At 36.9% G+C, this 14879-nt stretch overlaps 1 protein-coding gene across 3 annotated transcripts in view; it reads right to left on the bottom strand.

Moving 5' to 3' along the window:
- Positions 1-14879, bottom strand: part of Senp7 (SUMO specific peptidase 7) — a 120778-nt gene that overhangs the window by 2143 nt on the left and 103756 nt on the right. For all 3 annotated transcript variants that reach the window (XM_031364083.1, XM_031364085.1, XM_031364084.1), the window contains 7 exons: positions 13582-13704; positions 9616-9708; positions 9041-9165; positions 8137-8189; positions 4386-4429; positions 3744-3812; positions 1712-1862 (listed from right to left, as the gene is read on the bottom strand). In XM_031364083.1, the coding sequence (XP_031219943.1) occupies positions 1712-1862; positions 3744-3812; positions 4386-4429; positions 8137-8189; positions 9041-9165; positions 9616-9708; positions 13582-13704 (658 nt within the window). The remainder of the gene's footprint in view (positions 1-1711; positions 1863-3743; positions 3813-4385; positions 4430-8136; positions 8190-9040; positions 9166-9615; positions 9709-13581; positions 13705-14879) is intronic.

Raw genomic sequence — 14879 nt, 5'->3', positions numbered from 1 at the left:
CACTAGTGTTCAACTATTATGGAGAAAGCCCTAGTGACAAAGAATTCCCGAGATGGAAGCATGAAAAGTCCCACTAAAGGTTGTCCTTTAAGGAAAAAAAACAGCTTCCAGAACAACTACGTTTCCACAAGGTTAATTTAATGGCAAAGCTGAGCTACAATTACAATGTCATTCCTCCTTGTTTAACTATTCTGGTGGCTATAGAAGGCTACCTTAGCTTGGACTGTATAAAAGGCTAGCACAAGGCCTTGCATCTTAGAGAAGGGATAGAAGGACGGGCTGCTGTAGAGCATCAAGATGGACTCACAGATGGTGTCCCTAGGCCAATGCCTGAGTGACTGGTTGTCTGATACTTTCATTAGAATGTGTACTGTTTCCATTATGGAGACATAGTGGTTCCTCAAGCCTATAGTTTAAGCTGATCGCTTGCTACATTAGTACACACATGTACAAGATGTGGGTTTAGAACTTTTAGCCTTCTTCTCCTAGGAATTTTATATGGTGATCCTGTGCTTAAAGTATATTCTATTGACTGAGGCTACCTTAAAGTAGAATTATATAGCAAAGTGAGAATATGTCACTAACAAGGTCCACTGGATACTACAAACTTCAAATCAAAATCTACTAGAAAACAATACTAGAAGGTCAAAACTGTCACAGTTAATGAAGTTCCAGTGTGGAAGAAAAAGGGAATCTAAGCACAATGTAACAATTACATAATGGTTTCTCTAACATGTTACAACTTTTGCTACACACCCACACCCCAATATTAAAGTCCCAAGTTCAGACAAGAATTCTGTAAATAGGCTTCTGGTCAAATGCCTGTCTTCATAGGAGACAGTGCTAGTGACAGAACTAAAGGAGCTGGTGTGAGAAGCCTTGGCTCCCAGCCACTTAAAGATCTGTCTTTAATGTTGCTACACTCCAATACAGTGTCTATAGATTAGAAAATAATGGCCATGCTTCTAGTTGTGTTTTCTCAGCTATGGTGTTCTGAGCGACTTAAGTAAATGGGTCTTTTTGCATCTGGAAATTTTTCCCTCATATTTTATCTGCACCACTTGCTCCTTCACTAAGCCTCTAGGACTCCAATTATCTAAAAATGAGACCTTTGTCCTATCAAACTTGTTGCTACTATTTCCTTCAAATTCTCTAATTCTACCTTCTGCTGTATCTAATGTGCTATCAGGTGTGTCTAACCTGCAGCCCTGAGGTCACATGAATCCCAGGATACCTATGAATATGACTGTATCAATGTCAAATGGCTGGGCATCCCCACAATCCACCTAATGATGGTTTTATCCTTTTAAGTAACAGTTTTTCTGTGTTTTCCCATCATCTTGCTTCAGCTCCCTAATCACAAAGGCATACATATATGCATTGCTACATTAAAAATTCCAAGTAAATTCTTCACAGATTGTGTATGCTTTCACCTTAAAAGTGTTCATTTGATATCTTCTGTATTTCATGTCTTTATCCAGTTTGTCATCTATGGCTTTTTTGGATTTAATATAATAATCGAATTGTTTTAACCTTTTCTAGGTCACTCGTGAATTCCATGCCTTCTCTCTGTTTCCTCTATCCAGGTCATTGTGGTCTCAATGTCTTCTCTATGTGTCCTTCCCTACTTACATTTTCCTGCCTCTCTGTTTGGCAGAAATCTGCAACTGCACATCAGTAACTGTGAATTAAACTCTGCATGAGCACACACCTGGAAGAAGCTTTCCACGTACTGCAATAAATAGACTCCACAGTCGCTGCTGTTATCCTGCTTAGGGACTTTAGGGCAGAAGTCGACCATGTTTGTTTTACTGAATTCACGGTGCGTTTTTCGTTTAACTTCCCACTCTACCTCCAAATACCTGAAATAATCAATGAGGTAAGTGACTTCAGTAGAAACCTTGATCAGTCAGCAACACTTTCTACAAAGGAAGAAAACATCTCTTTTACAATATCCATTGCTTCAAATTAAATTTCCAAAGACAGATTTTCAACAATCCAACTGTAATTTATGAGCCTTCATAAATGCCACTGTGAAGAAAGTGATATGAGTTTCAAATAAAAGGTAGAGTCTCAACAACTTAATGTTCGCAATCCAGAAAACAAAATTATTTACATTATGAAGTAAGCTAACACATGGCTTTTAATTTTAATTGGGTTATTTTTTAGCACTTATATGAAATGATACAATTCTTCTCTAGTGCCAACTGATAAAAAGCACTTCCTATCCAAGGTTCTAGCTGTGATGCCTCATGACCTGAGTTAGACTCTCCAGGACCCGCAGAGTGGAAGGAGACAACTGTCACAAGTTGTCTTCTAATCTCCACACCTAGGACCAGACCCAAACATGCCACCACACACACATACACACACACACACAATGTGATTTTTATAGGAAAATCCTCTCTGTCTCTCTCTGTCTCTGTCTCTCTGACTGGCATTATCTCTCTCTCTCTCCCTCCCTCCCTCCCCCCTCTCTCTCTCACATACACACTAATAGAAATTTATGAGTTCCTATTTTCTTTTCAGGTTTTATTTTGGATATTCACCAATATGTGCAATACTGTTGTATAAAATTATGGTTTTATTCAATTATAAATACAAATTTTGAATTTACCTTTGACAAATCTAAATCCTTCACTATTAACATATAATAAAGGATGTTGTCAGCAATCAGATATCCAGGTTTGTTTTACATGTTAAAAATATAGGGGCTGGAGAGATAGCTTAGCAGGTAAGAGCAATGGCTGTTCTTCTGAAGGTCCTGAGTTCAAATCCCAGCAACTACATGGTGGATCATACTATCTGTAAGAGATCTGACTCCCTCTTCTGGAGTGTCTGAAGACAGCTACAGTGTACTTACATATAATAAATAAATAAATCTTTTAAAAATATATAAGTATTATGCCAGGTAGTGATGGCATACACCTTTAATCCTAGTACTCAGGAGACAGAAACAAGTAGATCTCTGACTTCAAGACGAGCCTGTTTCACAGAAAAAGTTCCAGGGCAGTCTGGACAGGCTACAAAGTAAAACCCTGTCTTGGAAAACCATATATATACATATATACATATGCATAACTTATATGAGATAGCTTAGCAGGTAATTGTCTCATATGCATATATATATATATATATATATATATACATATATATATATATATAAAATCATGATATTATCAATATCTTTTTTATCGTAACCAGGATCTATTATAGTCCAATGCCCTTCAAAGCTGACCTTGAATTTATAGACCTCTTGCCTGTCAGACTGTAACACTGCTACTGAGTGTTGGACTATAGTGTTGGACTTTGCCACCCACCCTCCATTTCCAGGACTTAGAAGGTGTTTAGTTTTGAGTGATACAGAAGGTAGTTTCAAAAGTGCTGAGATTTTACATAACAGACTGAATGTAAAAGGTATCATTAGGGCTGGCGAGATGGCTCAGCAGACAAGACCACTGACTGCTCTTCTGAAGGTTCTGAGTTCGGATCCCAGCAACCACATGGTGGCTCACAACCACCCATAATGAGATCGGATGCCCTCTTCTGGTGCGTCTGAAGACAGCTACAGTGAATTATACCAGAGTGAGAGGGGGGCCAAGCAAGCAGGGCCGGCCGAGATCCTGAGTCCAATTCCCAGCAGTCACACACATGATGGCTCACGGCCATCTGTACAGCTACAGTGTACTCATACAAATAAAATAAATAAATAAATCTTAAAAAAAAAAGGTATCATTACTTACTCTCGTAAGTTCTGGACTGTGTTTTGTATAGAAGCAGCTTTCAGGGAGTCTAGTATGAGAATACATGGCCTTTAAAACACAAAGGAAGAAATCAAGATATAGAGACTCATAAAGATGAATACCAAAGTACAAACAAACAAATAAACAAACAAACATACAAAACCATCCAGGACTGGTGAGATAGCTTAGCAGGTAATTGCCTCTAAGTCTCATGACCTGACTTTAATATAGGGTAGAAGGAAAGAACCGATTCCCAAAAGCTGTCCTAAAACCTTCATATATGTGGCTGTGCCATGGAATTCACAGCCCCCCTGACATACACACATTTCTTAAAATAGATGGATGGATGGATGAATAGACAGATAGACACACAGACAGACAGATATTGTGGCTTTGGTTCAGAGCACTTGTTTTTGCATAAGATATGGGCTTGGTACCCAGCATCCACATTATAGCTTATAATTATCTGTAACTCCAGTTCCAAGGGATCCAAAAACCCTCTTCTGACCTCTGCAATGATGGCTAGTACACATGTGGTAGACATATGCACACGTAGGCAAAACACTCATACACATAAGATAAATAAATTTTTAAAACTATATAATTTTCAAACTTTGTATTATCATTGGAATATGTACTTACCGTTTACACATTTTCTTTGGTACTGACATATTCGTCTCGGTACTCTGAAATAACACGAATTTTGTCTTATAATTTAAGCTAATACATTAATACATTACATTATAAATATTAATAGTCACTCACTCTTTAAAGTGTTTCAAATATTGAAATTAAATTTACAAATCAGAATTCTTTCCTCCACAGTTCACTTCAAAATAAATCAAGCTCACTCTATTTTCTCAAGCTCACTGATGAAACACTTTCTTACTGACCTCAGACACATTCGCTACCCCGATAAATGATACACTTTCCCACTGACCTTGGGCACATGCTCTAACCTGGCCAAGCAGTAAGGTAAAATTATCTTTTTATTCATTTATTATCTTAAAGACAAATACGATAACTTGTGTCTACACACATTCTGTTACTTAACTGTCTTAGTTAGGGATTCCATTGCTGTGAAGAGACACCCTGACCAAGGCAACTCTTATAAAGGACAACATTTAATTAGGGCTAGCTTATAGGTTCAGAGGTTCAGTCCATTATCATCAGGGCAGGAAGCATAGCAGCGTGCAAGTAAGCATGGCACTAGAGAAAGGGCTAAGAGTTCTACACCTTGTTCCAAAGGCAGACAGAAAAAGACTGGCTTCCAGAAAACTAGGAGAAAGGTCTCTCAAATCCTACCACCACAGGGACACACTTCTTTCAACAAGGCCACACCTACTTCAACAAGGCCACACCTCCTAATAGTGATACTACCTGAGCCAAGTATAGTCAAACTACCACATTCCACTCCCTGGGCCCCATAGGCTAGTTCAAACACATGGTCTCAAATATATAAGTCTATGTATGGGGAGTCATAGAATAATGCAAAAAACATTTTGTCCATCTTCAAAAGTCCCATAGTCTGTAACAGTCTCTACAATGTTAAAAGTCCAAAGTCTCTTCTGAGATTCATGCACTCTCTAAATGGTAATCTATTAAGAAATCAAAATCAAAAAGCAGATCACATACTTCCAACATCATACAGAATATACACTACCATTCCAAAATGTCATGTTAAGAAAATACTGAACCAAGGCAAGACCAAAAGCCAGCTAGGCATACTCCAAACTCAGCATCTCCATGTCTGATTTCAAAGCACTCCTCAGATCTCCAACTCCTTTATCTTTGTTGACTGCAATAAACTTCTTTCTCTTGGGTTCTTTCTCCACTCCCTGTTAGCAACTTTCCTTGGCAGATATATCCCACAGCTCTGACATCTCTAACATCTTGGGGTATCCAACCCTACTTCAACTTCACAGCTTCTTGTCCCAATGTCTGGGATCGACACATGATCTTCTGAGTTTTTCAAAAGTCCTTGGGTCACTTCTCCAGTTCTGTCCTCTATAGCACTCTTGTCCCAGGTTGACTCCACTCTACTGCTGCTGCTGTTCTTAGTAATCATCCCATGGTACTGGCATTTCCAATACTGGGATCTTCCACTGCAACAAGGCTTTACCAATAGCCTCTTATAGGCTCTCTTCATGGTGCTAAGCCTCAACTTCTTTGCATGACCCTTTCAGTCCTGGGCCTTCAACTGCAACTGAAGCTGCACCTTCACCAGTGGCCTTCCATGGCCTCTCACAGTGCCAAGCCTCTGCAACTCTCCATGACCCCTTCATGATGTCAAAACCAGTAACACCTGGGTGACTCCTACACATTAAAAAGTCCAGTGCAGCATGAAGTACCTACCACCTTGGCTACCTCTAAAACTCAGGTCCTATGTGCTCTCAGAAAACACTTCCCAGATGATTTCACTTCAGTAATGCTGGTCTCTTCTTATGCACCAAAAATTTCTTAGCTCCAGCTAACCAGAATCAATGGTCCCAGTAGTCTCATCTCCTCTTGACTCAAAAGCCAGAACTACATGGTCAAAGTTGCTAAGTTCTGCTGCTTGCTGGGGCTGGAACATGGCATCCTTGTTCTATTACATTATCACCAGTTTTCTGTTTTCAAATTCCTTCACTGCCTAAGCTTGGCTGTCCTGAAACTTGCTCTGTAGATTGACCTTGAAATCAGAGATCTGCATGCCTGTCTCCTGAGTTCTGGGATTAAAGGTGTGAACCACTACTCTTGGATCTAAACTTTTCTCTACTTTAAATTTGCTCTGTCCCAGGCTGGCCTTGAACTCAGAGATCTGTTTGTCTTGTCTCCTGGGATTAAAAGTATGTGCCACCATGTCTGAGCCTAAGCTTTTTATGGCCACTATTCCTTAAGATCTGGATCAAAAGCCAATGTCTTCCAACCCCATGATCTGAATCACAGTTGTGCTCTCCATTTCTGGATTATAGTTCATTTCAGATTAAAAGTCCAAATAAAAACAATAACCAAGTCCCTTGTTCAACTATAAAAGCCTAAGTTTAGCTTGGTAGGATCTTGTTGCAAGGCCACCACCACTCCATATTCCATTTAATATCCTTGAACACAGGATTTAGCTTCATTCCACTTCCTGATGTTCCTTTTTTCCTTCATCCATTCATTTTGTATTTTTTTCTTTCTATGTTAGCTACTTTTCATTAAAACGATCTTCATAAGAATGAACTTTAATAATCACATAATAGAATTTATACCAGGCTCTTTTGAGACTTCCTTTGTCAAAGCAATTACTCTTAATCTCTTAATCTTTTAGTCTCAGGCAGATTCTTTGGACAATGGCAAAAAGCAGCCATATTCTTTACAAAAATACTGTAAGAAGAGTCTCTAGGCCACATATTAAAATTCTTCTCCTCTGAAACTTCTAGAGCCAGGACCCCACAGTTCAAATCACCCACAGCACCAATGTCTTCCATACTCCTTCTAGGATGTCCCACTAAGTCCCAATTAAAGCATTCCATTACTTTCTAAATCCAAAGTCCCCAAATCTATATTCCTCCAAACAAAAACATGATCAGGTCTATCATGTCAATACCCTAGTCCTTGGTACCAACTTCTGTCTTAGTTAAGATTTCCATTGCTGTGAAGAGACACCATGACCAAGACAACTCTTACAAAGGACCATATTTTAACTGGGCCTAGCTTACAGGTTGAGAGGTTCAGTCCACTATCATCAAGGTGGGAATCATGGCAGTATGCATGCAAGCATGGTGCCAGAGAACAAGCTGAGAGATCTATATCCTGTTCCAAAGGCAGACAGAAAAAGACTGCTTCCCAGGCAGCTAGGAAGAAGCTCTCTCAAACCCTAGCCCCCACAGTGACACACCTTCTCCAACAAGGTCACACCTCCTAATATTAATACTCCCTGGGCCAAGCGCATTCAAATCACCACATCTACTAAGGCTGTAGAGTCCCATTTCTTCCCTTTGAAGCAAAATAAATAAATAAATACATACATACATACATACATAAAATGGAGTTTTAATCTGCATTTAATCTGAGCCAAAGGCTCAGAAGGAATCAGGGTATTTATCTATGATAAGAGTAAACATATTAGCAATTGTGGGCTTTGTTGACAATGATTTTGTTTATAAGCTCCTGAATGATCATCTTGGTGCCATTATTTTTCTAAAGGACAAATGAATTTCCAAGGGAGGAAGTAGACACAAACTAAACAAATCAATAAGAACTTCATTTTCTTTCCCAAAAATTGTTGAGATACTCAAAAAGGACCATAATTTAATTATGAGCCACTAATACCTATTTCAATCCAGTTAGGTAGGACCCTATTTCATACCTAACTTCATAACTTTTATGAGTGCTTTCCTTTCTTCACATCAGGATGCGACATACTTACTTGGGGGTCCTCTGTACTTGTGGACACAGCTGAAGTGGTGTGTGGATCATTACCTAATAATAAACAAGTCACTATGAGTCTTTATTGTGTATTAACACATAATATAGATAATCTAAACTTTAAGATGCATCCAGAGTATTAATTAAAGGAAAAATATTTTTTTATAGTCAGTACTATGGGAAAACTTAGTCAATGAATAAAACTGGTAAGAGCTGGTTGTTATCACATAATATAGAAACCTCAGAGCTGAAACCTGAAATACAAATTGGCTGGGCCCATTTCCTCCAAAAAGACTACCTTCGCATACAGCAAACTAATAAAATTGTGTGCTGTGATGTGGAGGGTAGTTGACTAGTCATGTTCTTCTACCTTTCAAAACTCAAAAGGACAAGAAAAGATGGAAAATAAACAGGTGTCCCCACAGTGTTTCATCTTCCCCACTACAGGTTGATTAAAAAAAAAAAAAAAAAAAAAAAAACCTGCTACTATTTTTGCTTGCTATTTAGATTACAGCTACAAAACAACACCTGATTTTTTTTTTCAAAGAAATCAGGCTCATTTGTTTACTTAAAGTTAGATATCACAAGAATATTATAGAAGAAATATGTCCATGTTGTCTGAATTATTAGTACATAAGAAGTATAATAAATGAGAGATTTAAGGTATGCCTCAAGAGTCATATTAGAAAGCTATTTTATTAAAATGATATAATAGAACTTAGCATCAACAGTAAGATTTTAGAATTACATTTTGTATAATGCTGGGTACTGTAAAATTGTAAACATTTTTATTCTTCTAATATGTTTAATAATAAATGGGTAGACTGTTAACTTCATATTGTTTCATTTAATCTGCTTATTATTGTGATTATTATTAAAAACAGTGTATTAACACTAACTGTCACCTATCATTTTGTTGTCATGTTGAGACTGCTGATCCTGGAACTCTTGGGACACAGTTTGTGGAAAATCTTCATACACAGCTTCTTCTAGCCATGGAAAACAAATGACTGCAAGATACCAGTGAGACCTGTTGAAGAGAAGTGTAATCTTAATAACATGCCAATCTAAACAATGTAGAAGAATCTTCTAGAACTACATCTGTGACAGAAGATATGATAATGTTTTTACTTATTGTGAAAACATCCACTACAGCAACTTATATAAGATCCACATAAACAGTTATAATTACCAAGGCTGCAAATAAAACTTCAAACTTTATCTACCTTCATACATTTAGTATTTTCTTTTTAAAATCACTATTAAGAAAAAAGACTCATAACATCACTTTTTGCATTAGAATTTAATTCTAACACAATTAACTCAATTCCCTTAGTTATTACAACATTGGAGACATTTGTTATTTTTTTCTACTAAAAACTTAAGTGACGTCTGAACTTGTGTAGCCTTTTTAATTGACTGTGCCTCAAATATTTTTTCTTAACCTTTAACTGGTTTTCAAATAGTCAAAAATACTTACGATTCATTTACAGGTACAAAGATGTAGTCCTTATTAAAAATGTTTATATGACGAGTCCATGTTCTCACTCTTCGGTGTCTCCTCTGAGCCACTCTAGAAAAATGAAAGACACAGATTTATTTTTAAATTGTAATTTAAGCCATAGAACTGAAAGTTAAAAGTCTTACATTTAAGTTATGGAATTAAAAGCTATCCTTTACACTTAAAATGCTAGGTTAATTAAGCCACCATCTTTAAAATATGTAATTTAACATATCAGAAATATATTTCATTGTTCTTACATCTGATTACCACAAACAGTAATGGAATAAACAGAGTAAAGGCAGTATACTGCTACATGCTCCGCAATGAACACAAATACATTCAAACCTAATTCTTTCGGCTTTGCCCCACTTAGAGATAATGCAGAGTATCACCAGACCTTTACAAAATTATCCAACTGTTCTGTGGTACATGTTAAAACCTAGTGGAGGAGATGAAATGAGGGCTTTGTCTTTAACTTTAAACTAAGCTTCATCTCCCTTCCACCACACATAAGGAAATGACAGGACAGAGTTAAGTGCACTGCGGATCCTCATCCACTCTCCTTCCAGTCCTTCAGCAGGTTTCTTATTACTTCCCTAAGAACAAGTAATAAAAAGGACCTGAACTGTCCAAAATGAATTCATAATTTAAGGAAGGTGAAAGAAACACACAAAAAACTACTACTACACACAAAAAACTACTAAACACACAAAAAAATACTAAAGGTGTGCACCACCACTGTCCAGTTTTTACTCAGTTCCTAATTGTAAAATATCTACCAGTTCTCCCTAATTAGTAACAGGCACTACTATTATCTTCTGTTTTTACTTCCCATTATTTTCCAGGCAGTGCCAAGGCACTGGAGATAGTGTGGAAACTAGAAAGACTCTGACCTCACAGAAAGCTCAGATGACCAACAAATAGGAAACAACACAATTATGGATCTCTCACTGTGAAACACAAGTGCTAGAAAAGATTTCAGAAGAAAATACAGAAGGGCTGAACATACTTGAAAACTGCTAGCTACAGTAAGATGTGGGGATACAGCGAGTGTGGGGAGATGAGTTTAGGGAGATGAGAAAAGCCAAGTGTTGTGTAGAAATGAGTGTGTGGGCAATCTTATTCTGCAGGTTGTATAACACTATGAATTGATACTAAAGTGGTCCTCTCTTGTTGCACTGCTTCTAGATTATGTCTTTTTAAAATGAGTTTGAAGGGATTCTTTTGGAGTACTAATTATTAAGACACATAAATCAAACTAAGCATTGGCAGGGAATGTGTGCATGTGTGCACACACACATGCATGTGCATACATGCACAATGTGTCTGACCTTTCCTACACTATATCATTCATGTAACAGTTTTTTAAAATTTTTATGTGTAATCAAGTACACATAAAAGTACACATAAGCTATTTTTTTCAAACCTGTTAAGAGACCCCATGACCAAGGCAACTCTTAACTGGGGCTGCCTTACAGGTTCAGAAGTTCAGTCCATTATTATGGTGGGAAGCAGGAGAGCATCCAGGCAGGCATGGTACTGAAGGAGCTGAGAGTTCTACATCTTGTTCCGAAGGCAAACAGGAGAAGACTGTTTTCCAGGCAGCTAGGAGGAGGGTCTCAAAGCCCACCCCTACAGTGACACACCTCCTCCAACAAGGCCACACCTCCTAATAGTGCTACTCCCTTGGCTAAGTATATTCAAACCACAATACCTAGTAATAAGTAGAATCTGCCTACTTTCACATCTTCACATTGAGGTATGCCAATTTACCATTTCTATACTGTAATCTTATAAGGTGGATTACTTGTATGATAATTTCTGTATACACAAAATAGAACTGTATTTCATCAGAAATTATAAATAAATTAATCAGTAGCATTTTCCCTTCAGTATGTGTTCTTCTAAACTTGCTTATCAAAACTATTTTCAAAGTGGATTTTCCCTTTGATTCTGACAGGCCTTGTCCATAATAAAGAAACTAAAGCAATAAAGCCACTTAAAGTTGGCCATAATCCAGTATGTCTAATATGACCTCAGTATATATTAGTTAATCAGTATATACTACTAAAAGAACCTTCTGTTATTCTCACAAATGTCCCAATTTATACCATAAATTATATGTTACAACACTACAAACACAAAAAAGAACTGAACTTTGGAACTTGAAAACTACATTCAACAATGTAAAACTAACTTAATTTCTTTAAGTTTCCATTAATAAGAATAATTATTATAATCACTAATTTTATATTATTATAAATTACTATTTCTCTTACAAAAACACAGCAGTTAAATGATTCTGTCACCATTTGACTTGAATGCAGGCAGCCAATGTCTATTTTTTCTCTATATTCTTACTCTTTTTATCAAAATATATAGCAAATTTAAAAGGCATGTTCATTTAACCATCATAACAATTATCCTTAGTGCTTACTTTAATTTTTTATTACACTTCTTTATGAATATGTGCGAGCAAGTATGCATGTGGTGTGCATGCGATGGATGGCACCTGTATTAAAGAAAGAGGCCAGCCTGCAGGAGCCAGTTCTGTCCTTTTACCATGTGAGTCATCACGGTGAGTACCTTTACCTGTGTAGTCATATGCAAGCCCAGAATCACCTACTAACCCCTAGCTATTTGTCCTTTTCTAAATATTCAATCTTAATTAACCATTTTCTCCATCTAAAGAATTAAAATAGGGTCTAGACAGATGGCTCAGTGGGTAAGAGCACTGGCTGCTCTTCTAGAAGACCTGGGATCCCAGCACCTGTATGGCAGCTCACACCTGTCTGTAACACAGGTTCCAAGGGATCTGATGCCCTCCTCTGATCTCCATGGATACCAGTACGTACAGACATACTTGTAGACAAAGAACTGGGACATATTTTATGGTCCTATGTACCTAAAAGCATTGTAATATGAGGAGGAAATGAAATAAATACAAAAATTACCCATAAAACTTATAAAGTGGAAGACAGATGTCTAGTAACTTTAAAAAACAAAAGCCCCCAGGATCTATTCATTGAGTTCTAAAACAAAGTGTTGTACATGGAGCAAGGGTTTGTAAAGAAGCCTATGCTATAATAACTACTTGAGTTTCTATTATCTAATCAATAATAACCATTTCTTCATTTTTTCTAGTCCTATCTACTGCTCAATAGCGTTAATACTTAACAATTTAAAAAATTAAATAGAGAAATGTAGCAAAATTGTGCAAATAGGTGGTATTTCAATAGTTATATTAACTTAATGAAGTAGTATGTCAGCAAGACATACTAACCAGAGGGGGACAAAAAACAGTTGTACATTTTTATAACAGGAGGTACGCATTTTAAAAAGGCTAGTGAGGCAATGAAGAAGAGCACAGTGGGAACTGCTGTAGCCCTGGGGTGGAGAGGAGAGCAGCAGCGCCTCCACGTGGAAGGTAAAGGTCTAGTAGCCACTCCAGTCAGAGACAGACAGTCATGAGAAATCCGACCTCTGATAAAATCACAGTCCAAAGCCAGAAGGTTAGTGAAGACAGTCTGACTTTTTCACTCCTTGCTCAATAACTTCTAGAACCCACACTGGTCACGTGACTGGATATGTGACCTACAAAAACCAACCTCCCTCTTACAGAGCAAACAGCAATCAGAAATGGTTCTCACAGCAGACAAACCTGTGACCTGCAAAATGCTTCCTCTTGGTATTATTACAATGATGCTACTTTGCTAGGAGCATGAAAATAGCGGTCTTCTTTATCTTAAAGCTTAAGAATTAGAGAGCTAGCTCAGTTGGTTAGGGCATCTGCTGTCAAGCCTGGTGACCTAATTCAATCCCCAGGACCCACATGGTAGGAGAGTGGACTCCCTCAACTGTACCCTGACCTTCACATGCATGCTGTGCCTGCCCATGCACACACGATCCTTTTAAAACCTCAGTTATATTAGACTGACTTACGAAAGGTCTGGATTATCTTCTGTTAAATTATTTTCCTTTCTTGTCAAGCATTTATAGAAAAAGCTACTAAAAATGTGACTTCGCTCAACAAGCTCATCTGATGCCTTCTCCAATAGAAGATACCTGTAAAATAGCAAGCCCACAAAAAAAATTGTGTTTATAATTTATATGGTTTTCTTCAATTACCTTTTATTAACTGAAAATTACTGTTACATCCAGCTAAATTAAGAGAAATTTAGCATTTTTCTACGATTTGGGCTTTCACCTTCTTCTTTAGTTATCTTTTGCCTTTCAAAATAATCACTTAAAGCAGAAATTACCCACTTATTTGATAAATATTTATCAAATTGCTAACATGTTATCAAGCACCACATTTACACTGAAGACAAAAAAATGGGCTAGAAGGGCAGCATCTGAAACATAAATCACAATCTAAAGAAGTGAAATATTCAAGGGAATGTTCACCAAATAATCACATGATAAATGTAAGGCTGTGGCACATATAAATCTAGAAAACACATAGTAAGTAGAGTATTTCCAGCTTAAATTCTTAATCTACTTCCATATTAAAGTAATTTTTCAGTGTCACTCTATTACTTGCTTAGTGATTACAGCTTTCATAATCAAAAAAATTGCTATTATTGATAGTCTACTCAGCTTTAATAGTTTAATAATTTTAGACAGCTAAGTAGCTGAAGTATAGAGATCAGAGTACTGGAAACGAAAAAGTACAGAGACAGAGAACTCAGGACAGCTTGCAGCTCCTCACATCTTCCATATTACTCTGATCTGTGTGTCTGTATGTGTGGGAGGAAGGAGAGAAGAATCAGAGAAAAATCACCCATTATGATAACAGGGAATGGCAGACAGAATGCACCAGACCAAGAATGGTATCTATTCCTACTAGTCAAACTGGCAACCTTGTAATTCATGAGACAACAGACACAGTACTTGATAGAATCCTTCCTTGGTAATAGAAATCAGTTTATTACACTCATTTTAGCAAACAATAAACATGACTGTATCTTTAAAACGAAACTCTTGAAACTACCACACAACTTCCAGATAATGTAATTACATCTCAGAAAACTGAAACACTTCAAGAAATTAAACAATACTCAATCTTCCTTAAAAATATAAAAAAATGCAAACCTATAAAACATGACTCATAAAGAACAGTACCTAATGCCAATCCATAATTTATACATACATATATATATATACATGTATGTATATATATATACATACATATATATATATATACATGTATGTATATATATATACATATATATATATAT

The sequence above is a fragment of the Mastomys coucha genome, unplaced genomic scaffold (genome assembly GCF_008632895.1).
Source record: "Mastomys coucha isolate ucsf_1 unplaced genomic scaffold, UCSF_Mcou_1 pScaffold12, whole genome shotgun sequence".
NCBI classification, from domain to species: Eukaryota; Metazoa; Chordata; class Mammalia; order Rodentia; family Muridae; genus Mastomys; species Mastomys coucha.
The sequence above is the reverse complement of the archived record's forward strand: the minus strand, read 5'-3'. Positions and strand labels throughout refer to the sequence as shown.